This window comes from Orbicella faveolata, unplaced genomic scaffold, assembly GCF_042242905.1.
Source record: "Orbicella faveolata isolate gen_17 unplaced genomic scaffold, um_ofav_v1 contig_2, whole genome shotgun sequence".
Classification (NCBI taxonomy): Eukaryota; Metazoa; Cnidaria; class Anthozoa; order Scleractinia; family Merulinidae; genus Orbicella; species Orbicella faveolata.
In genome coordinates, this window is record NW_028301547.1 from 24,720,402 (window position 1) to 24,745,151 (window position 24,750).

General features: G+C 39.7%; 1 protein-coding gene across 1 annotated transcript; it reads right to left on the reverse strand.

Annotated features, from left to right (window-relative positions):
- Window positions 1-427: 427 nt before the first annotated feature.
- Window positions 428-24,580, reverse strand: LOC110056317 (uncharacterized). Its single transcript, XM_089288971.1, has 3 exons — window positions 24,395-24,580; window positions 8,222-8,936; window positions 428-6,584 (listed from the first exon to the last, which is right to left on the reverse strand). The coding sequence occupies exons 2-3, from the start codon at window positions 8,922-8,924 to the stop codon at window positions 3,502-3,504; spliced, it is 3,786 nt and encodes a 1,261-aa protein (XP_089145097.1). The 5' UTR covers window positions 8,925-8,936; window positions 24,395-24,580; the 3' UTR covers window positions 428-3,501.
- Between the last annotated feature and the right edge of the window lie 170 nt (window positions 24,581-24,750).

A 24,750-nucleotide genomic window follows, 5' to 3' on the forward strand; every position in this document is an offset into this window, starting at 1 on the left:
CTGGTTCTTATTCCCTACCTTATTCCTTGCCATCGCTGTGAAAATCCGCAAGCTGTCGTCATTTGATCTCACAACATTACAACGTCCGCGCGGACATATGTCGTCAGGGATAGCGCAATTTGTTCTAAAAATAGAAAAATAGTCCCACATCATAGGTGTGCGCGGATCCCAATACTTACGGTCTCCGTCTCCGATTATGGCTCCTGATGTTACCCCATGTTGCGGTGGCATTTTTTCCCGAATCGAGTCGACGCTTGGAGTCCAGATTCGGGGCCCAGACAAATACAGCATACAGGGGGGTTCTGTTAGTCTCTTTTTTCCCGCATCGGGGCTACGCTAAGAGTTGAGATTCGGGACGGAAAAAATGGTTACAGAAACCCTCCTAGATATGTGTTTTATCTTCATCACCTATTTTTGTGACTCAACATTATGGCTATTTTGATTTATTGTTGCTTATTGTTTATATATACAACATTTTAAACATTTTCATGTTGTAAAATGTCTTCATTGTATCGACTACTGATTCTGGAATAAAAACAGTCCCTTCATCTTTATAGAGATTGCTATTTCCTACTGAATTATAAAACCAATCCACAGCACAAGGAACCTTCCACACCAGGCACAGCTGCCAAGCACGTGTCAGTGTCCAGCAACTTATTTTGCTTCGCATGTACAGCATATAGCAACCAAGGATGTTGTCAGTATTATTGCTCTGTGTTCCACTACCAATGATCTCTCTAGTCTCCTGAAGGGATTTCATCGTTTCCCAAAGGAAATACTTTGTTTTCCAGAAAGAGATATTGTGTTTACCAGATTAAACATTTATTCTATTCCACACGATTTTATAAACCAAACTTTTAAACGATGCCCTTACAGTCCAAGTGTCCTCGATATTCGAAAATGCCCAAGAAGTTCCGATTCGTACCACACACACCGAGGATTAGAATTTTAACTTTGTGAACGAAAAACTAATATATGAAAAATGTACGATAGCAAGTAAAACAAAAGGATTGCGTAATGCCTAAAGGTATTGGTAAACACTAACGAATGCAGTTGCCCGTGTTCATTAGGTAATGCCCAAAGGTATTGGTAAACACTGACGAATGCAATTGTCCCGTGTTCAGATTGGTGTCTCCAAAGGGACTATTCGTTCTCCGAAGAGCAATCATCATTTACCGATGGGTCTATTTTTCTGTCTTGCTGGATAAATATTTTTTCTCCAAATGGAATAAATCGTTTCCCGAAGGAAATACTTCGTTCCCCGAAGGGGATTACATGACCTCGGAAAGGGTTTATGAATCAGTTGCCAGATCCTGTACACGGAGCATTTTGCACGATCCTGAGCTGTACAAATCACTCGGCCATCACGGCCGTTTCACATATGTCAGCGATTCTGAGAAAGTTTTTCTGATAAAAAATCTATTCACGCTTTCGAGAAATCTAAAACACTCTTTACTGTGAAACACTGAACACATTGTTTGAATGCTGTGCCTGATAACTAGTCCAGAATAGGAAAAACATCATAAATATAGACTCTTCCTTTACAACTCGAGCTCGCAACCGGAACGTTTTCTATAGGTTGTGTGTGAGGAGTCGATTTATAGTCGATCATTAGCTACAGAAGCTTAAGTTTAGCCTCGCTCGTCGTTCGGCATCAGTTCGGCACTGTCGTCATAGGCGGACGAGCACCTTTGGACTTGGGGGGGAGGGCGGTGACCTTATTTATTGCCCGAAAAACATTACACAAAGTTCGCACTCAAATCGCAGTAACACCAAAAACGTTCACAATTCTCACGTCTAATGAAACTGATATCATTCCAAAATTAGTTATTTTGAAACCACGCAGATTCTATTTACCTTGATCGACAGCCTAGTAAAATCAGAAACTCATTGAAAGAAACAGTTAATTCTTTCTCGTACAAAAAGTTCCAGAAAAAAATTTTAAAACGGCTTTGTGGAGCCATTCAAAACATTCAAATCCACCACAAGAACAAAAGCCTTGATCTTCGTTTGCTTTAATTCTTTCGTCACTGTTTTCTTGATGTTAGTAATATAGGGCTTTCCATAAGTTGCTCGGCAATTTTCTTTTGGCAACTTTTGGTATTTCGAGTAACTTTTTGAGTTTCGAGCAACTTTTGCATTCTGAGCAATTTCTAGTTTTTTATCAATTCTGAGAAATCGGAGCAGCTTCTAGTACTTAAATTGGCCTTGCTTCCATATTTCACAATGTTTTAGTGGACACAATGAATTTCCTGTGAAAAAGGAGCCAGATACCCCCTCCCCCTGGGGAAGATGATGGGTACAAGATGCATGCAGCCGGGCTGCTAGCTTCAGCGGACAAAGATTCCCACTCGACCGACTTGAGTGTCTCAGGTGAAGAATTTTTGCAGGACTAAGATTAGTAGTTTTTACTCGTACATTTATTGGTTTTAATTGAGGACAAAGCTATTTAGCAACGCTGGTTACGCCGCAAAATTGCTCAAAAATGCTTAGAAATCTTACTTTTTGTTGTGCAGTTTGCATATTTTTGCACCAAACCAAATAGAGGAAGAGAGCAACAAAATGATTTTTTTTGTTTGTTTTTGGAGCAAAATTTGAGCAACTTTGTTTACAAAAAGCAACTTTTGACTTTGTTTTGAGCACTGAACTTTTGAGCAACTTTTTGAGAAATTGCAGGCAACTTTTTGTGAAATCTCTAGCAACTTGTGGAAAGCCCTGAAATAATATCCATATCGTATATTTCCACAATACACATTTAAACGGAATGTGGCTTTTCCAAAACAGAATACCTGCATCCTTATATCATTTGACCTTAACTCCGTTTTGACAAGGCAAACGTCACAGAAAGTAGCCTACAAGCCTGGCCTTGACTACCTTTAAGAATGTTTTCTCCCGAGTACTCTTGCCCGAATCATCAGCGTCTGCCCGAAAAATTTCAAACATTTCTGAAACTAGGGGAAGCTGCAACCTCCCCCCGCCCCTCCCCGGCCCGTACGCCTATGACTGTCGTATAATCCGAGATGAAACTGCGTTTGACGTCCGATTATAGGTCCTGTAAAACCGAGAGAAAACCAATATTATATGTTCGAATATTTTCTGATTTTGAACGAAGCACCGACTTCCGTTCGATTACCAGTCGCAGAAGACCGAATAGTTCCCAACACAATCCGAAAATTGGACACCCTCCTTACTTGCACACATCATGACATAGTGGTTACCTGCATGCCTAGCAGCAGTAACTTCGAAAACACAAAATATGACTTCTTATCAAGACAAAAGTAAAGCACAAACCCCCAGCATTACAACAACCTTTGGTAACCCTTAGTCATTATTAACTGATTCAATAAATGTTATTTTAATGGTGCAAAATGTTTGTAATTGTTTTTTCCCTTAAAGAATTCTAACAACAGATTTTCGTAAAGGTTACACGGAAAAAAATTATCAGTTAAGCTATATCAGCAATGACTTGTCAACTCTGTCTATCCAGCTTAAAGCGATTCCTTAGGATTTCTTCTTTGGCTCTATTGTTCTAAATTTGATTTCAAGATCTGGTTTCCGGAGTTTCAGATTTCTAAGACTTTCCTGAACAGTATACGCGATCCGATTTCCCTCCAGGTTTAGTGTGGCTACTTTACAGGCTGGTGACTGTAATGCTTGACTCAAACTGGTAACACCGGCATCAGTGATCTGATTATAACTCAGGTCTAGTGTGGTTACTTTACAGGCTGGTGACTGTAATTCTTGACTCAAACTGGTAAGACCGGCATCAGTGATCTTATTAAGTCTCAGGTCTAGTGTGGTTACTTTACAGGCTGGTGACTGTAATGCTTGACTCAAACTGGTAACACCGGCATCAGTGATCTCATTAAGTCTCAGGTCTAGTGTGGTTACTTTACAGGCTGGTGACTGTAATGCTTGACTCAAACTGGTAACACCGGCATCAGTGATCTGATTACCACCCAGGTCTAGTGTGGTTACTTTACAGGCTGGTGACTGTAATGCTTGACTCAAACTGGTAACACCGGCATCAGTGATCTGATTAGCACACAGGTCTAGTGTGGTTACTTTACAGGCTGGTGACTGTAATACTTGACTCAAACTGGTAAGACCGGCATCAGTGATCTCATTAAGTCTCAGGTCTAGTGTGGTTACTTTACAGGCTGGTGACTGTAATGCTTGACTCAAACTGGTAACACCGGCATCAGTGATCTGATTACGTTCCAGGACTAGTGTGGTTACTTTACAGGCTGGTGACTGTAATGCTTGACTCAAACTGGTAACACCGGCATCAGTGATCTGATTGTACCTCAGGTCTAGTGTGGTTACTTTACAGGCTGGTGACTGTAATGCTTGACTCAAACTGGTAACACCGGCATCAGTGATCTGATTACGTTCCAGGACTAGTGTGGTTACTTTACAGGCTGGTGACTGTAATGCTTGACTCAAACTGGTAACACCGGCATCAGTGATCTGATTACGTTCCAGGACTAGTGTGGTTACTTTACAGGCTGGTGACTGTAATGCTTGACTCAAACTGGTAACACCGGCATGAGTGATCTGATTGTACCTCAGGTCTAGTGTGGTTACTTTACAGGCTGGTGACTGTAATGCTTGACTCAATCTGGTAACACCAGCATCAGTGATCCGATTATCACCCAGGTTTAGTGTGGTTACTTTACAGGCTGGTGACTGTAATGCTTGACTCAATCTGGTAACACTGGCATCAGTGATCTGATTATCACCCAGGTCTAGTGTGGTTACTTTACAGGCTGGTGACTGTAATGCTTGACTCAATCTGGTAACACCGGCATCGGTGATTCGATCATGAATCAGCTCCAGTGTTACGACTGGACAAAATTCTTTTTCCAAAGTTTTACAGATTCGTGTAATTCCAGACCGTGTTAGATTTGAATGTGAGATAGACAACTTCTCGTTAACAAACAATAGCTGGTCAGTAAATGGTTGATGTTTTTTAGTGGCTTCTTCATTCAATTCACAAAACACATCTAACAAAAAAGAAACAGCAATGCAGTCCATATCAGTTAAGCGGCGGAATGTGTAACTCCTGAATTGAAAGGGATGCTTCTTTATGAAATTTTTTGCGAAAGCTTTGTCTTCATACTCAGCGAGACACTTAACTCCAATGGGAAGGCCGTCTCCGTCGCTTTCTTCTGATTGCAGTACTTCAAGTAATTTTTCCATGAATTCATTGTCTTTTTTCTTCGACAAAATACCAGCCATGAACTGCATAACCATTGAAGACACTATTCGCGTGGAGGGAATCTCTCCTCTCTCCACAAACCAACGAGCCGCCAAATACTCCTGCAGAGTAAGGTGTGTAAAACAAAAATGTTTCGTCTCTTCAAAGGCAGATTTCCTGAAAGGAGGTCCACAATGAAGAATGCCACTTGCTCTCAGACTTTCAACTTCAAGTAAATCAAACTTTGTCATGTCTTCTTTAACAAAAAGAAACTTCTTCTTTACAAGCAATTGCGCTGCTAGCTCTGAAAGTTTATTCAGTGTACTTTCAGATGGAATTTCCTTTCTCTTGTGGTCCTGTACAAATTTGTTGAAAACCTCAAAATAAACGTCACTTGCTTTGACAGGGAGAGAATCAGCGCTCCCTGATTCCTTTAGAAGATACTCCATGTAAGAACACATCAGAAAACAAAGCACAGGGATGTGGGCAAAACTGGCAAGTTCTTCATTTCTCGCGATGTGATCAAGTACAGTGCTCTTCATGTTTTCATCTTCTTTGAAATACTTTTTGATGTATTCTTTCACCTGTTCTTCTGAAAATCCTGCAATTTCTACAAAACGATCAAAGCGAACTCCAGGCTTCAATTGATCAGATTCGTCGGCTCTTGACGTTGTTATGACAACAGAACCACTCAGAATGTCTCCTTTGATCAGCTTGCCACACAGAGCAGCTACTGGCATTTGCTCTTGAGCGCTGTTTGGGTACTTTTCATCCAAATGGCTAGCGATGTAATCTTGTTGTGAATACTCGTCAAACCCGTCAATGACAATCAACACCTCCTCAGGATGATTTGCTATGTACTCAAATAAAGATTCATCAATAATCGAGTGGTCATCCAGCACTGAAGAACGGTTCAAGATTTCTCTTATGGTAACAGGGTCATCTCCCAAAAGATTCAACTGACGGAAAGTCAGCAAGTATGCAAACTTGAAATCTGGAACTTCAGCTTTGGTGTTCACCTGAAATAAGTTGTCATCAGCCCAATCTCGAATCAGCTTTTGGGAAAACAGCGTTTTGCCAATCCCTGCCTTCCCTGTGAGAAGGATAGATTTGGGATTGCGGTCGTCATCGTTGGTACGGACGAATATTTCTTGACAATGTTTGACTTGGCGAGTCTCACTTACTTGACCGTATCGCCGAAGGAATTCCTTTCTTTCCAAATGAAAGTCGTCCTCAACAGGCTTTCTTCCATGCTGTATAAGAAGATTAGTGAATATGTCGTCCGTTTTGACGCTGGAAATGGTGGAAGAGGATATCGATTTGGTCTGGAACTCGGTTTGTCTTCTAATTGATGCCTTTAATGCGTTCGTGTAGGCTGTAACATCTGAACAGAAAACAAAGAACAGCATGCATTTACAAAGTTAAATGGAAGTAAATACCTTGTTTGCCATGTCAGATGTACTGCAGAAAACCCACTGTCCTGTTTAATTTGTTGTTTTTTTTTCTAAGTTATACATAGATGGCTCGTTCTTGCACAATGGAAATGAGCGGAAATAAAACACCAGCGACCAATCGTTCCTAGAGCCCGCACTTTACCTGTCAGCGGTAACCAAACACGGGAGGCTCTGGACCAAACCAGAAAATCCCGCTTCCTGTTTATCTGCGCGCATGCGTTCAAACTCAGATAAAGAACAGTGTCTGCACATACGTAAAGAGTAACTAATCTTGGCTCACATTCGATTTGTCTCAGAGGTCTGGATTTTATTTTGTGGTTACAACCAAAAGCATCGCGATCCATAAAAACGAAATTGACAAGCGACTCGATTAAGCAACATGTCTGCTAGACATGCGCAATTCAACCGGAAGTTGGATATTTTCGTATTACCAATGGTCGCTCGTTTCCTGGCCGCTGGTCAAGGGGAACAAAGACTCTGGGTACTAGGTTGGGGTTATGGGTTAATTTGGATAATTATGCGCTGAGTTTCACTTTAAGATAGCTATCAAATCAAATCAAATCAAATCACTAATGAATATGGTAGATTAGGTGGCCGAGTGATTTATATCGCGCGGTCAATGGCATCGAAAGATTCCGCTTTTACTGCGCGAGTGAAAAAGAACCGTGAACGCTTTGATTTGATTGTGACAGGTCAGTTGTGTACTAACCAATCACCATGAAGTTCAGGACACGCGAGCGAACCTCAAATGACCACAAACTAATAACCGTTGCTCTTTGCGGTTTAGTTTTCTCACGCCTAATTGGGTTTTTTCTTCCCACACAATAATACACCATAAATATTTCCGGTGTTCACGGTTTTCTGAGCTGAGTTTTACAGCAACTCAGTAACTTTCACAGCGCTCTCTCCTAAAAGACGTTTCTCACATCAGAACCTTGTTGATTCACCAGATTAACTTAGTTACACGTTATGATGTTAAAAATGAATCTTAAACACAAACCAGATTGTGGTTGCTGGCTTTAAAAAAAATAAGCATGTACTTTGATCAATGTTTACACACTAAAGTTTGGATGTATGATTCATAATTGATTTAAGCGTAGTTAATAGAGGAAAATGGTTATGAATTTGACAAAGTTCTTTGTTACATGTTTTTGTTGGGGTTTGTTCCGAACTGAAATTTTGTGTTCATTTTGTGTAAGGCGCGTTGCCTATTTACCGAGTGGAGACTAGGTCCGAGTGATGACATGTTGCAAACGAAGAAACGTGAGCTGGACGTTCGGGTCGAAGAGCAGATGAATATTGTTATAAATTTTGTTGCGTTTATGGAATAAATCGTTCATTTTCAGGGTTCACCCTGCACAAAACCTGATAAAATACAAAGGGTGGTTATGCATAGTCAAGAAGCATAAAACAAAAGCTGTGCAGGGTCAACGACCTTTCAACATAAATCTTAGCCTATTTGTTAGCTTCTTTGATGTTTACCTGGCTTCTTAACTATTCTCTCTATTAACTATAAAAATAATCTATTCAATATCAATGGTTAAACTGAATACACTCGGCTTCTGACCTTCATCGCTTGTTTTCCTTTTAGAATTCACCATCGATTCTCTCCAGTCATCTAGCTTCTTTGCAACCTTTTCTTCGATTTGATCCAATTTTTCCTTGATGCTTATTTCATCCTTAACCGACTGTTTAAGAAGCTCTTGATAGTGTTCCTCATACTCAGGGTCCATGCATTCCGTCTTCAGATGGTCCATAGCATCTTGGTAACACGTTCCTCCCAATCTCACCAATGCATCCTGGATGTCCTTCCAGTATTGATTGAATGTTGCGTCATCAACTGAGGCCTCGCTGGCATGACCGTAAACTGTGTTTCTGTAGTTCTTGATGCGAACAACATCAGCTTCCAGTGATAAATCTGTCGCTGCTGGAGGACTGTCCCAACCTGTAGCCGGGGGAACAAAACCACAGATATTCCTTAGCAGGACCACGAGTAAAGTGATGTCAAAGGTTACTGATGAAACTGAAGATTTGATGGCAGGATACAGTTTGCCCCATTGTAAAGGATTCAGGACTCTTTTCTTTCGAAGTGTTTGCAATATAGCGTGTGTTGGAGGAGTTGACAAGACAGTGTCCAGGCTCCCTGTTGGACGCTTCTTGTCAAACGTTTCTCTCAGGACACGTGCACCAACATCTACCAGAAGGCGACATAACCTGGCGTAATTGGTAGTTTCCTTTGTGGAATGAAATGTTGGTAGTGCAGAAGCCATGGATAATGACGCCTTTGCAAGTCATAGAGGAAAGAATAACAGTTAGACAATTTTATACCATACATATATTAGTGCGTTACCTTAATTACAACATATTGGGACCGAGGTTTAGCTTAGGCTGCAAAGACCTATGGACTATTCAAGAATTATTCCACGAGCTCGCGTTGGGTATGAGTTGGCTATAATCAACTCATATCCAACAAGCGCGAGTGAAAAATTGTTTTATTAAAAATGCCCCCAAAATATAGATAACTAGATTGAGATAAAACTTAAAACGCCTCAAAAACTCACGCGTACACTCACCATATTTGTAGAGCATGGTATACCTTCCGACTCAAATATGTTTTCCGATTAGAGGAGAGCGTGTCACGTGTCGTGGGTCAAAACTCACTAACTCCCTAGGGAAACAACTTGAACTTTCGACTTGCACGTGATCAGGAAGTGCTCCTTGAAACCGCGGCAAATTCGTTGGCCAGCCGGCGTCAAGTAAACGATTTCTTTGCAGCTTTTTTTCCATTTTTGAGTTGGGAGATATAACAAAACACTTAATGACTAGTCCTGCGGGAAACAGTGAGTTCTGTTTCCCCCCGATCTCAAACATTGACAGTCTTGGTAGACTACGAGTAGTCCCTCTTTCGCTTAGTCCGTCGTGCGTGACGCAAAAGGAAACCGCGAGAAAAAAATGGTCGTCCCCAGGATTTCGCGCGGTTTTCTCGTGGTTTTCTTTCGCGTCGCGCACGACGGACTAAGCGAAAGAGAGACTACTCGCGGTGTAAGGTCTTGGGCAAAGAAAACTTACTGTTTCCCTTGGGGCCAGTCATTAAATGTTTATTAACCCATGGTGGCTAAGCCAATGAAAACTCTCGAAATGCTGGTTTTCAGTGTCACGCCATTCAATAGATCACTGAAATAAAACTAAAAACCGTTCCATCGATAAAGTACAGAGTCTGGGAAATGAAAGAAGGTAAATATGCAAAGACTCTCGCCAAGATTCTGGTCACAGCAATTTTTTTTTATGCAAGATATGCGGAGAAATTTTTTACCCAAATTTATAGAGATTTGTATGGAGACGCCATGCTGGTGGCCATCCGTATGAGCACCAACATGGCGGCCGGAAACCAACCGAAACATCTGTCACTGAGTTTTGCTACAAAAGCGTGAACTTATCTCTCGAGGAACTCTAAAACATTAAAATAATACTTTTTCTAAGACATAAACTGTTCAGATAGCCAAATTCCCCGAAATAAGTCACTTTTTTAACCATCATGACAGCTCTCTAGGACGTCATGTAAATTCCGCGTCACGCAAAAGTTTAGAAATTCAACCGTAGTGTATCACAAAACCAAGAACCCATTCGGAGCGAAAATTTGTATGAATATAAGTTTTCAGCTGCTCTTATACATCATTTAAGTAAAATCTCAGGAAGATCAATAGTTTTGTAGTTTGAATTTTAGTGACGTCATGTGGAAACCAGCTATTGCCTTATCCAATGATTCAGTTTTTAGTCGTGGATACGCGAAGCTTAGTAACGACTATTGTTATGAGGCAAAATATGCAAATGTGTAGACTGTTCACAGTCCCCTAATTTTCCGTGAGATCGTATGTCGATCGTTGAGTTCGATGGGCCGCCATCTTGGTCTCTCGATGCGAGCGAAACTGGGGAGAGTACAAAATGCCCGTGGGTAGTAGCGGTGGGGTAAATAGCGTGGGGGTGACGGGGCGGAAAAAATAGGGAGACAGAGTGAAGCTCTTACAGTCTCCCTATTTTTTCCGCCAGCCGTGCCCTCCACCACCCCTACCCACGGGCACTTTGTACTCTCTCCAGTTTCGCTCGCATCAAGAGACCATAATGGCTCAACGATCGACATCTACGATCTCACGGAAATATAGGGGACTGTGAACAGTCTAGCAAATGTATCACTCACTCAAATGTAAACTTTTTGGCCGATAACATGGAGAGCCTGGGCACCAGTTTCTCGAAGACCTCCAAAGTTGAGAGCGGCAATCGAGAGCGGCCATTTTGGTTCTAGTGTTTTGCTTTTGTAAATATGTAGTAGTTTGCCTAGGGCTTTTGCTCACACGTAGATCAAAGCTCAGGTATATTGTGTGCACGTGACGTCATCAAATTCTCAAATCCAAAACTAAAGAGCCCCTAAATAGGTTTTATCCTCATCAGTCATAAGAGGTGCTAAATTTATATCTGTTTACAACTTTCTGGCTCAATAGCGTCCTTCGTTTGGAAACCAGCGCATTTTGAATTTCAGAGTTATGGCGATGCGTGACATGAAGCTAAGATCACGTTTGTCGAAAAATATACACTTATCTCGTGATTTTTAGCCATTTTGGAGTAAACGTATCAGGAAAAGTGCTTGTGTAAATGGTTTTTTGGTTCAGTTGCCTAAATAGCCAAAGCAAGTTCCAGATGTTTACACTACTTTACGGCCGCCATATTGGAGGAGTAAGCAGGTCCTCCAATATGGCGGCTCCATCTCAGGCTCTAAAAATTTGCTCGGAACATTTCAACGAATATCTCAACTTTAGGGCAGCGCACACAGCTTAAACTTGGAGAAATGTCTTCTTCATTTATCGTCTATGATATCACAATTTCTTGACTTTATCCACGGAATGGTTTTTGATTTTATTGTTTACTGCGTGACAATGCACACACTCTATTTATGATCATGTAGAATTGTCACAAGTCAAAGTCAGAAAGTGAGATCGTGTTGACCAGACGTGGCTCATAGCTTTTTTCTTGGCTAGAGAATTTCACTCGCTTTCTCTCCTTCTAGAGTCCAAGGTAAGCCTAAAGTAGCCTGTTTCTGTATTGCATTTTTTTATCTACACATTGAAATGCTGGCGGTGCTCGTATCTTAAATTTGAAACGTGTGGTTTAATTATTTTGTGTTTTAAAAATAAGCTCAGTTCAAGTAAAACATTCAAATTACTTAATCTTTTAATTTCGTTGTTCTTCACACTACATTTCTTCTGTATTCTATACACTTCGACCAGCGTGAGCATTTCTTCAAGAATGTGGTATACAAGTCAGCATCCACGATCGAGTAAATATGCTCTAAAATTTGAGTGATGGATAGACAAATTAGCATCCAAGAGACTGTGTAGATCTAGTTTTTGCGAGAGAGACTTAGTGTGCAACATGTCAAACACAAGCCATGTCAAACAGGTATAGTGGCTGGTGATGTATGTATAATCTTATTTTTGTTATAGAAACGAGATATGTAAACAACTGGAATCAAAACTTGAAATAGATATTAATTGTATCTGTCAATAATAGTTTTGAATATTTCTGCATTGCTCGTGAAATGAACACAAACAATTGCCAAGATAGGAATAAAATGTTTTGATTTCCGTTTCCAAGAAAGAAAACTACAGTTATTTTTATTGTGTCCATTACAATCTGCAATACCCTTCTTATTTTGTATTGCATCAAGCTGAGGGGACTCCCTATAGTTGACTCAAGGTGTACTTTTTATCAGGCGGGAGGTATGACAAAAAGGCAGGGATTGTAAACATGCATTGCTAATTTATCCACGAAAAGAGAAGTAATGGGTCTACTGTAGATATGTGAAAGGGGTTTCAAGTTTAAAGCTACATGTATATGAAAGGGTAACCTTTTCTGGAAAAAACACTATACAAAAGGGAAAGCATAATGACCTTGGGGCAGAGCCTCCTTGGGCATTACTAAGATCCCTTCTCCCTCCCCCTGAGCATAGTTACATGGAGAAAACTTATATAACTGTAAATAAAAACATCCACTTCACTCTGGGTTCAAATTCGAAAACAAAATTGGACTTTTTGGTACAAGATGTAGCAAGGGATTTCACGGCAGAGTATCATTTTCAGCCAAGCTTTTTCAAGTAGCCCTTTCTGGGAGGGATGGTGAAAACTGTTTGAAATGATTCTTAAAATATTTGCAGAAATACTTTTCTGTCTATTCCCATTTACCGACTACCTAAAATCAAATTGTTCATGTTTGCAATATCCTTTATTTTTTTTAATTCAACTTTGCCTAACTAAGTAAAATAAGGTGTGGCGAATGGTAAATGCGGGTCTTTGCGAGACGGCGAGAAGAGCGTTTTTCTATGCGAGCCTGAGACACTGACTTTTTAGATTGCGAGACCGAGACTTCAAAACGTTCAGACTCTTAAAATTCGAGCCCCAGATTTAGTTGAGGGCTAGAATGAGCTTGTACAGCCTTTAGCCACCTTCTTGGAACTGACTGGAACTGGAAATTCGATTATAACACACTACGTTATGATATCCTAGAGAAATTTAACTGTTTTTCTGGCGCCAAAACGAACGTTGCGGTAGGTTTTGTAACTATTTGTAGAATTAAGACAATTTAGGAGAATTAAAAGGTAGGATTAACTTTTTCTCGGAAAATTTGTAAGTTGCTTCATTGAAATTCAAAATCAAGTGAGGCCGGAAGACGTCATTTATAAAAACAGATAAAGGAACGAATCGGGACTTCGAGACCCTTAGCCTTGCGAAAAATCGAGACTCCGAGACAGCTTCGTATAAAAATCGAGACTGCGAGACGCACATAACCGCTAAAAAACGAGACTGCGAGACCCGTGAAATTCGACTAAAATTTTACGAGACCCAGAGTTTTTGAAGGACCATTCGCCACCCCTAAAATACTTATATACAAAAATGTTTATTATTAGGCAGGGAGACCACTACAGCCTAGCCAATTACAGTGGATCCCTCGTAATATCCGCATCCCACTGAAGTAAAATTGTGCAAAATATTTTTGGCATTCTCAAGCTGACTGTCTTAAAATTATGAATGTCAAAACCATGTGACATACTTTCTGCATAGTTGCAATACAGCCTTTTCATAATGCAACACTCGAATGTTAACTGAAGAAGCACCACAACCAAATTACCTTGACCCAAAATGCACTGCTGACTCACTAATATTATACATATTATAACCAACAACTCTGACTGGGTGTTAATTTGGGACTGGTCATTATGGTGAACTCTTAATGGTTTCCTTGTGCAACAAAGTGTAGAAGTCAATTGACACTAATATAATAATAATTATTTTTCAATGCCAATCAAAATTAATAAATATTTTCTACTTTAAAATTTATAAGTAGTCTGTATGAACAGCCTGTAATTTGCATCACATGTCATTAGTATGTTTAAAAAAATAATAAATAGAACTTGTAGATATGAAATTTCTCTTCTCGTGTTGAACTTGATATCTCATTCGTTTGCTGCACTCACTCCTGAGATATCGAGTTGAACACTCGAAGGGAAATTCCATATCTACGCACGCGCAGGTATTATTCCCTACATTATAATAAGAACTTTCCCACAATCCTTGTTGATTTGTAATTATCTATAGATGTATTTTAGTAGATTTACATTCCTTTGTAGATGGTTCGTGTAGTCACTGCCACTTAGGCCCATAGGCTATGCAAGGCACCCTATGCGGACTCTTATTTTTTAACATAAAAATGTTTCAGAACTGCATAATAGCAGAGATCCGGCAGCCTGAAGGGCCACCAAGCATAGCACCATAACTGTAGGAACAGAACCACATGCACGCATAGAAAACCATGCAACTTTTTTTCTATGGTTCACATGGCTAGCGGTGTGGATCATGGGCACGGTCGCCCAACGAATGAAAAAATAGGACGCTACACAACATGGCAGCCCTACTCCAGCTACATGTAAATGTAAGTCATGCAGCCTTGGTTTACAACGTACATCTTTGATTTTGGACATACATGTTATGGTCAATTGACACCTGTCAAAACAAGGTATCTCTGCTGACCACTACTACATGACCATATCGTGGGCTCAAGTTTAGAGCTCATCAAGTTCAGGTGTTTTTTTTTTTTAATTGACTGCTGACAAAATACTGGTTTTCGATTGGATCACGGGCTAATACGAGGTTAACATGTTAAAATCAAGGCCAGGTTTCTCTGAGGCCGATTAATGCTAACCCAGGATTAAAAGTTAGCTGAAGTATAAATTTTTTCTTGCATAAAAATGTTTTTCACTGCTTGTGTTTTGTGTAGTTTGAAGTTATTAAAACTCAAAAGAGAAGGCCAAACAATATAAACAGAGAATCTCACTACAAAGTTAGAAAACTCAAATCACATTTCTCACATTCCCTGATTTAGGCTTAGCTAAATCTAGATATTTATTTCCTAGCATATTGGGTTTTGGTTAGTTTTGAGTCTAGGAAGGGGGACTAATGTTACGTGCACATGTTGGAATCTAAGTATTGGGGTGTTCTTGAAAGGTCTTATATGACAGAAGATGAGCAACATCACTCAGATTGATTTACAGATTCATGAATGTATAGAAAGGAAAATTTATTGTGAGTGGTAATTGGCTAATTGAAGTGTTGCCTGATATGTTTTTCTTTTTGCCTGTAGATGAAAAGTAGTCTGCACCGTTTTCACACTACTCTACTCTTAGGATGCACTTGATAGTCAAAGTGTTCTAGATACAGAGACAATTTGTCCTGATTTATTTACCAAGTCAAGCTCACTGAACAGTTCAATCACCCAGTGACTAGTCACAGAACAAAATCAACTGCCCGCTGGGGCCACCAAAATCACCTGCTGATGAAGGAGCTGAGGAATCACCTGTTCAGGAAAGTAATTTTAAAGAAATTGTATGAGGCACAAACTTCTTTTAACAAATCACCCATTATATATGGTGGCAAAAACTGATCTACTCATTGTGATTGAGCCCGCTGAGGCACAATTCAATACAAATAATGACAAGCCATGTTTGTCGTTTGTTGAATGGGCTAGATTGTAGAATGTAAAGAGTTTACAAGGTTGGTCCATATCTTCAACTTTACACTCAGCCATACATATTTTACAGCAGAGCTTTTGGGCCGTCAAGTGGAGCCCCATACTCATAGAAACCCATGAATCGCTTTTCTCATGGTAAAAATGGCTAGCGGCATTGCTTGTGCACCCAGGCACGTACGCATGGCAATGACAGCGACAACAGCGATGAGGACATTGCACAACATGGTGGCCATACTCCAGCTAATAGGACATGGCGGCCTTAGTTAACAGCGTACACCTTTAATATTGTACATCCATTTTAGGGTCAATTGACACCTGTCAAAACAAGGTATCCACAGACCAGTGTCACGTGACTATAAGTTTTGAGCTCATTGAGGTCACGTTTTCTTTTTAAAGTTAACTGCTGACTAAGAACAGGCTTTTAATTGGATCCCGTGTTCAAACCAGGTTAACTTACTGTAATCAGGACCGGATTGTTCAGAACTGAGCTGGTTAACACTAACCCTGAGGATTAAAAGTTAACCAAAGTATAAATTTTTCTTCAAAGCAAATGTTTTTCACAGCTTATGTTTTATGTAGTCTCTGTACATTAACAAAAAAAAACAATAGCAACAACAGCATCTGTCTTGGTTTGCAGTTAGTGATGATTTCAGTGATCCTAATCCATCAATGTTTTTGTTGCAGCTGGCTGTTTTGGCATCAAGATGTAGATCAATGATACAATGATTACCTTGTAATGTCAGTACCAAAATGTTCAACACGAGCCTTTGAGAAAATCTCAACAACAGTACATGTACATGTATATTTTAAATCTAGTAAGTGGTGATGTCAATGACCCTAATCCATCAATGTTTTGTCTCAGCTGAATGTTTTTGTTTTTTTTGACATCAAGGAGTAAATCAGTGGTGTCATCTTCAGTAGCTGATAAAAAGAAAGGAAACTGAACGTAAATAAAATTGCTCTAACGCACTGACATTCACACAATCATATTTTCAGTACTACTCAAGGCCATAATATAAACTCCCAGTATTAAATAAATATACAGAGTTAGCCAAGTCTAAAAGCCGAGCTCCTGGGCTGGATTGTTAAAAGCCTGATTTTAAAAGCTAACCCAGGATAAGTGAGAATTTTGATTTGATTTTTTCTTAACTTGGCAGTGAGGGTTTCTGCTTATATTGTTTGGCCTCCTGAGTTTGAATAATCTCAAACTACACAAAACATAAGCAGTGAAAAAACATTTTTATCCCAGAAAAATTTATACTTCGGGTAACCTTTAATTCTGGGTTAGTGTTAACCAGCTCAGTTCCCAACAACCCGGCCCTGATGATAGTAACTTAACCTGGTTTGAGCTCCCAATCCAATTGAAAAGCCAGTGCTTTGCTCAGCAGTTTAGTTTAAAAAAAACACATGACCTTGATGAGCTTAAACCTGCAATATGGTCACGTGACACTAGTCAGCAGATACCTTGTTTTGACAGGTGTCTATTGACCATAAAATGGATGTCCAATATCAAAGATGTAAGCTGTTAACTGAGGCCGCCATGTCCTATTAGCTGGAGTATGGCCGTCATGTTGTACAACGTCATCATCGTTATCGTCACTGTTGTTGCCATGTGTACATGCCCACAAGCAATACCACTAGACATTTTTACCAGTGAGAAATTTCTATGAGTAACTGGGGCTCCACTTGATGGCCCAAAAGCTCCGCTATAAAATATGCACATTAACTAATGTCACTGAGAACATTCACACCAAGGCTGAGTGTAAAGTAAAAGGTATGGACTAAAATTGACTCTTCGCTGGTAAAATCTTCACATTCTACAATCTAGCCCATTCAACATTAGCCACAATGGGTTGTCATTATTTTCATTGATTTGTGCCTCAGTGGGCTCAATCACAATGAGAAGATCAGTTTTTGTCACCATGATGGGCGATTTGTTCAAAATAGTTTGTGCCTCTACAATTTCTTTAAAATTACTTTCCTGAAGGGGTGATCCCTCAGCTCCTTCATCACCAGGTGATTTTGTTCTGTGACCTCACTGGGTGACTGAACTGTCCAGTGAGCTTGACTTGGTAAATAAATCAGGACGATTTCTCTGTATCCAGAACACTTTGACTATCAAGCGCATCCTATCTCCTTTGATTAAAATTTGGTCGACAGTACCGCACTGGAAATGACTGTGCACATAACAATGCTGAAAAACCCATAAAAGAGTACTGTCTTCCCCTGGAAATATCACTAATTTGTCATGACTTTGATGGTTACTTCCAGCGATTGATAAAATTGCATTTGCCATGCTAACTCTAGTGAAGAGAATAAAAATCTTAACTGATCTGCATGCTATCTTTGATCCATCTTCTCAAAACACAAATTGGTGAAAGATAAGTCATTATGGGGACACAAATTGTCAACTACTGCCACTGATCCTAACTGCATCTTCTCAAAATGATCTCCAATGAAAAGAATATGGATAAAAAATAGCCAGGCCCACATGGTCTGTCAAAAATAGTGTTTTTCTCATTAAGGCTCGTAGCAACTACTCAAATAAAATTAGTCCTCAGGCTTTTAATTCAATACCATATTATTATTTTGCATATATAATGAATCAACGGGCAATATTAAGAAAAAAATGATCCCTTTCTCTAAAGATCAGTACATAGATACATACATACTAGATTATTGTTACCTCCTTAGTGGGGCTTTTCAGGAACAATGACTTACACCAATTACAAAATACAATAAAACGAATATCGAAACATATACAATACAGCTAAACATATTTGTTGTCAAAAAAATCAACGTGCAACAGTGTGAGAACTCTATCGGTGTTGAGTAGCGTAAAAGTAAAGCTGACTGAGTTGTGTAAAGCAGACTACTTTTCGTCTACAGGCAAAAAGAAAAACACATCAGTCAGCACTTCAATTAGCTGATTAACAATCACAATAAATTTTCCCTTGCAGTTCTAAATTCATGAATTTGTAAATCAATCTGAGTAATGCTGCTCATTACTGTCAATAAAAAGTTTCCTCTGTCCTTATAAAACAAAGCCCTATTTATTGAACACCCAAACCTTATTTTTATAAGACGTTATAAGAACAGCCCACTGCTGATTCCAATACGTGCACTCTACATTATACTCCCTTCCTAAACTCAAAACTAACCTAAACTCAGTGCACCAGGAACTAATAGAAATCTTCATACAGCACCATGAATTTGTTTTGGGCAATAAAAATATTTCAGGTAAACTAACTAGCCAACCAAAAAAGACCTGGAAAAAACTAAAATGAACTAACAAACAAAATTAGCACCCTATCCAAATAAAAAAGCCTGTTTCCAATATGCACCCCCCCCCCCTCCCAAGGTTCCTAAAGAGATCAAAATTCAGCAACTTCATTGTACGCTAAACAAACACATGTATACAATGCGAACCTATTTTTTATATGAATGCTGACATCGATCATTTCTTTTGTTGCACCAATTACTGTGTTCACATATAGTGTAAGGCAAATCCTAATCCAGTTTGTATTGAGAATGTTTGTGACGGATTTGTTTGCCAATTTGCACCCCCCCTAACTCCCCCCCCCCCTCTCCTCACAGCAGGGACATATATGCACACGGTCACGCATTTGCTGCATTGATTTGAAGTGTGTATGACCTCTGCAAAGCTGCATGTATTTTGACCCACTACCCTTCAACAGCAAGTAACTAAAGCTACCTGTGTCATTGGGAAAGAATGTTTTGTAGCTCGGCAACGGCAAATGGCCATGAGTTGTGGTAAGAAAACAAATCTCCTATTTAGCTCAGCAAATGGCCATGATGACTGTCAGATCTGTGGTCAGAACATAAATTTTCAGGTTTGTAGCTCAGCAAATTCCTTGTAGCCATAATTGGTTGTTAGAAAACAAACTTTCAGTGTTGTGTAACTCGCCAATAGGCAGTGTTTTGTGGTCAGAATGGTTCATTCACCTTTTGCATTTGTGAAAAAAAGATGTAAATTCGAGCAATGTAATGAAATACAAACACAAAATTTAGAAACATTTGGTGACGCGCTGTCTTGCAGGGTCGCAAGTCAAACTTTATTTCTCAAGAAATATTTGTTACAAGTGTTGGCAATCTGAAATTGAAAGTGTCACCAACAGTTCAAATGCCTTTCCTGGAAAATATTTTGTCCAGTACAAGTTCTAAATACTTAATCAATTAAAACCCCTATTACTGCAGGCTTCTGTGAACTTCATGTGCAAATTGTTATCTGTCATTTGATCAAACTTAGTTTTCTATCGAGGGATTTGAATGCCACCAAAGTAGACCAAACATGCAAAATGCACTGCGCTATAAATCTTTCATTACTACTAGTATTTATTAGTCAAATTCTCTATTAATCCCAATTATGACCATTCGGTTCGATCCATGGTATCATTATTTGATTCCACATTTTGATTTTGGTTCAATTCTTTGCATATCTTTTCCAGGTTCCCTCTGTGAGTTATTACATTGCAAAATGAGAATCCAGAAGTCAAAGACGTTTGCAGTTTGTGTGCCATTTTGTGTTGCTTGGTAAAAATGTTGCCCTTCTACCACCCCTTGAGAACTTCCAAATAAGGCAAACCATGTGCGACACCCTCATTGTCTGCATTGTCATGTTCTCGAACATGGCAATGGGTTATTCCAGAAAAAATGCACACACCCCCAACCGATGGCAAGCATTTTTGACCCCCCCCCCCCCCCTTCTGACTGGATTTCCCAGACCGCTAGAGCCCCCTCCCACCCGGATTTCCAAGCTCAAGGATTCCCCCCCTCTTGCCCCAATTTCCATTTTTTTTAAAGGCCGTAACCGGAAACAACAGGCAATAGAAGAGTCTGACGTAACATTTCATCCAAAAGATCCCTGTTTATTCTAATTTTAAAAGCTCGGCAAATATTGCGAATTTTGGGGGTTAAATTTCAACATTTTTTTTAAATCAGAATATCCAAATGATCGTGTTTAATGTTTGAGTGATCTCACATTCTCCTCTAAAACGCCATTTGCCTTTTTCTGTACCACAACAAATGTACAAGATAAGAAATTCGTAAATCTTAAAAATTATGTAAATGACAGCCAAAAAGTCCTTAAGGCAACTGTAAATAAAGACTATAATTTCAGTTTTCGGTGACAAGATGGCCTACATTGGCACGCGTTTACAAGATCGAGTCCCCGTTGTTAGGACTGTTAGTGTAACATTTAAGAACTAGACTAATTTTAAATTTCCCCATTACCTTTATGGGTCTGTAGGTCAACTGGAACTCTTGCCTTTCTTTCAAGCATTCAAGTTTTTATGCCTAATGCCCAAGTTCTGGCTTCTATAAACTTGCCTTTCACCAAATGGATCATAAGGCACAGATAATAAAGTGGAAGTAGCCTAGATAAAACTGCTTAAACCTCTTGTAGATCTGACCAGGAATCTTGAATGCAAAATACTTAAGGTTACAGTATACCTTCAGGGGTGTCTCGCGCGCAAGCGATGTAGCGCGTGCAGTTTAAGCTGTAGATACCTAAACCCCTATATCAAATTAAAGCTTATGGAGCTGGCTATCAAACTATACCAAGAATTTTGAAAGAAAATGAATTGTCGAATTTTTCACGACCACTAAATGCGAGCGCCCGAATCACCTTTCGAAAGCTACAAGTCAAAGCGAATTTCGTTTTTCGCCAATTTAATTTTTTCCTCGGTTTCAGGGCCCAAAGCGCTTAAAAAACGTGTCTGCGTTTTGGCATATTCAATTGCAGTAAAAAGTTACAGAACATTTTCGAAATAGGATTAAAAAAATGTGGAGTGATCGTACAAAAATCGCTCTCGAAGAAAAAGTATCTCGAAATTAACAATTCCCAGACACGCTTTTGTAGTTTATATGTTAAACTAGCCACTGTCCAAATTTAAGAGCAATTGAACAAAATCCCTTTGAGTTATAACTCTTTAAAGTGTCTGCTTCAAGTGAAAAAATTTATTCGAGAAAACAGCGCTAAGAAAAATTTTATGCTTCGCAAACAAACTCCGCCCACAAACGCCTTCAACTGGGTTCTCAGATAACTAAGCCAATCAGTGCAGGGAAAGTTTACTACCGTTAACCTCCTGGTGAAATTTACGCGCGAATCTCTAAAAAACTCTTGTGTTTAGCAATGCGCTCAAGGAACCGAAGGCAGAAAGATAATTTTTCTGTAGCTCGGTTTTTCTTGAAGCTGGTCTGGCAAAATGGGAAAGACTAAAAAGGATACGAACGCTAGAGTGGCTGAGCGAAGGAAACAAACAAAAGAAAGCGCAGAGAGCAACTGTGTGTGGGCAACTGTGCATGGATAATATTTCAAATGGTCTCAATGAGTCCGACGATTCGTCGATATCGGACTCAGCATCCCTGTTATTGCTGTCAAGTTCCGAAATTTTTACAGAACCTTTCTTTTCTCTTACCACGAATATTTGCCCGCCTTATACGATAACTATAGCTTCATCCGCGTGGCGAACTATCGCTTCTTCACTCATTGATGTATTTTCATTCGTTCTTCGCTGTTTTCGCTTTTTCGAACTGGTCCATGGTTTAAACGTGGTCTATGTTTACTTTTAACTTAATAGAGACACGTCTAATACCAAAAATGCTGGGTAGTCAGAACAACAATGCTGATAAACTGAGTAGTCAATTCGTGACATCCATAGAGGTAATTCCCGCGAAAATCGTCTCGGTTGATTGCATACGCGCCATAGGGCTGTCAATCAAGAGGTAAACTTTTACTTCCGGTGAAAACGTAAAACCGCCATTTCTCCGCCAATATTTAGCCTTTTTCAATTTTTTTTTTTCAGAAATTAGAGATTATTCTTCGACAACTATTTTGACCCAAAAATCCAAATTTGAAGAAAATTGCCGACCCGAAGGTATACTGTAACCTTAAAGAACTTAATACTGGGGTATATCGCGGCATTTACCATGAGCATAATTTTCGACAACCTGGATTCCACAAGAAAACTAATTGTTTCGGCGGATCTAATTATTTTGCATGGCGGTATCGTATCCACAATTTTACGGTTACACATTGTAAGAGGTCAGAAAGAAATTACACCCAAATTGTGCATACGCATGTCAGCCAGCAAAACGAGTTCTTGGGTTGTTTGAATAAAGCAGAAAAGTACAACTGACTCCCAGCCTAATTGTCTTTTCTTCGCATTTTTGGGGATGTTACAAAGGACAGGCACGGGTGGCCTGGGTACTGTAAAAATGTTCCAGGCATTGCGTGCTCAGTCGACAGTGTTTTATCCGGTCTTAAAGCAGTTGTTATCCATTTATTGTGCTGGTTCTTCATAATTAACAGGACCTATGAAGGTAAACTTAAAACATATGAGGCAAGAACACTATAAACTGAAAGACTACAAGATTTCCCATTGCAAAGTTCTTTTTTTAAATGGTTAAAATATATTGATCGAGGTTAATTTAAAAGTGACCCCCGAGGAAGAATTGTTAGCTTCAGATCCCCCCTCCCGCCCAAATTTCCCGAGCCATCAACCCCGCCTCCCGCGAGAATTTCCAGTTTGCCATCTGCTGGGGGGGTGTGTATTTTTTCTGGAATAACCCAATGAATGACACACCAGCAGAGCCTTTACTTATGGTACATATACTTTGTACTGTGTAAAAACAAATAAAGCAAAAAGAGATAAAAGAGGCTCTGCTCACAGGGTGCGAATGACCAATCCACCTACTTTTAGATCTGCTGTACAGTGTGGAAATATTATGGTTTTCCTGCTAAAGACGGTACAACAGACAAGTCTAAAACTAGCTGCAAAATTAGCTCAGTGAAAAAAATTTGCTATTTTGCATAATGGAATCGAAATAATCGAAATCAAAAGGCAATAATAATCGAAATTAAATTGAATCGCAAGGAATATGAATCGTTACACCTCTGCTAGTATCAGGTCTAATTTGCTCCATCGCTTCAAAAATTTCTCGCTACGTGAATTTGATTGTGTTCAGAAGAAAACCTTGATCAAAAATTGAGATCGAATTCCACTGGGTTTACTAACTGTGAATCCAACTCTACCGATCGCTCGAGCTGTCAGTAGTGCTCCGGGTTTTGAGAGAGAGACTACCCCAAAGACGCTTCTTGTTCCAAGTGAAAATACATAAACCGACCAGCCATTTAACGTTGTGAGGAGTTTTCGAACAGTTAGGCGCAGTTCAGACGTCGTGCCTCTGTCGTGCCGAACTAAATTCAGGAATTATATTCGACAAAAGCATGGCGTCTGAATCAAACTTTTGAATTAAGCTCGGCAAGCAATTAAGTGCTACACGACTCTGACATGACAGTGATTCAAACGTCGTGCTTCTGTCGCGCCATACTAAATTCATAAATTATGATAATGTGTTTTGGCGAGATTGCGTTCCCTGACAGGAGTTAGGAGAATTGTTACCAGGCTTCAGTAAATCCTAAATTGATTCGACTCTGGCACGACGTGTCGTCTGAATCACAGTTGTTTCTTTGCCGTGCTACAGTCGAACCAAATTGCAATTTAGTTCGACACGGCAAAAGCACGACGTCTAAACTGGGCCTTAGTACATCTAACGATTGAACAGAGCGAAAGTGATCACACTTCCTTCCTATGACTCCCATGAGGACAGTGGAAAATGAAACTAGAAACACAGGAAGTCTTACCTTGAATAGCTGGCTCAGAGCTTCAAGTCGAAAGCCTTTTCAGAAGCACTTGCCTCCAAGATGCTATCAACCACATAAAGATGGTTTGTTTTCGTTCAAATCACAGGTAACTTGAATGCGACCATCAGACATCAAGGATACAAATACAAATGACAAACGCTTAGCAATCACATGACGAGGGCAGCAAGAAGAGAGACCCTGGAAACAAGGAAGTGAAATTGTACCCAAGCTATGCATATATGGCAAGCCTAGCCAAACATGACAAAGGTGGGTTGATATCGAGTTGCAGTGATCGATATGTGAGATTGGGAAATCACTATATGAGATTGGTAAAAACACTATTTAAGAAACAGAAA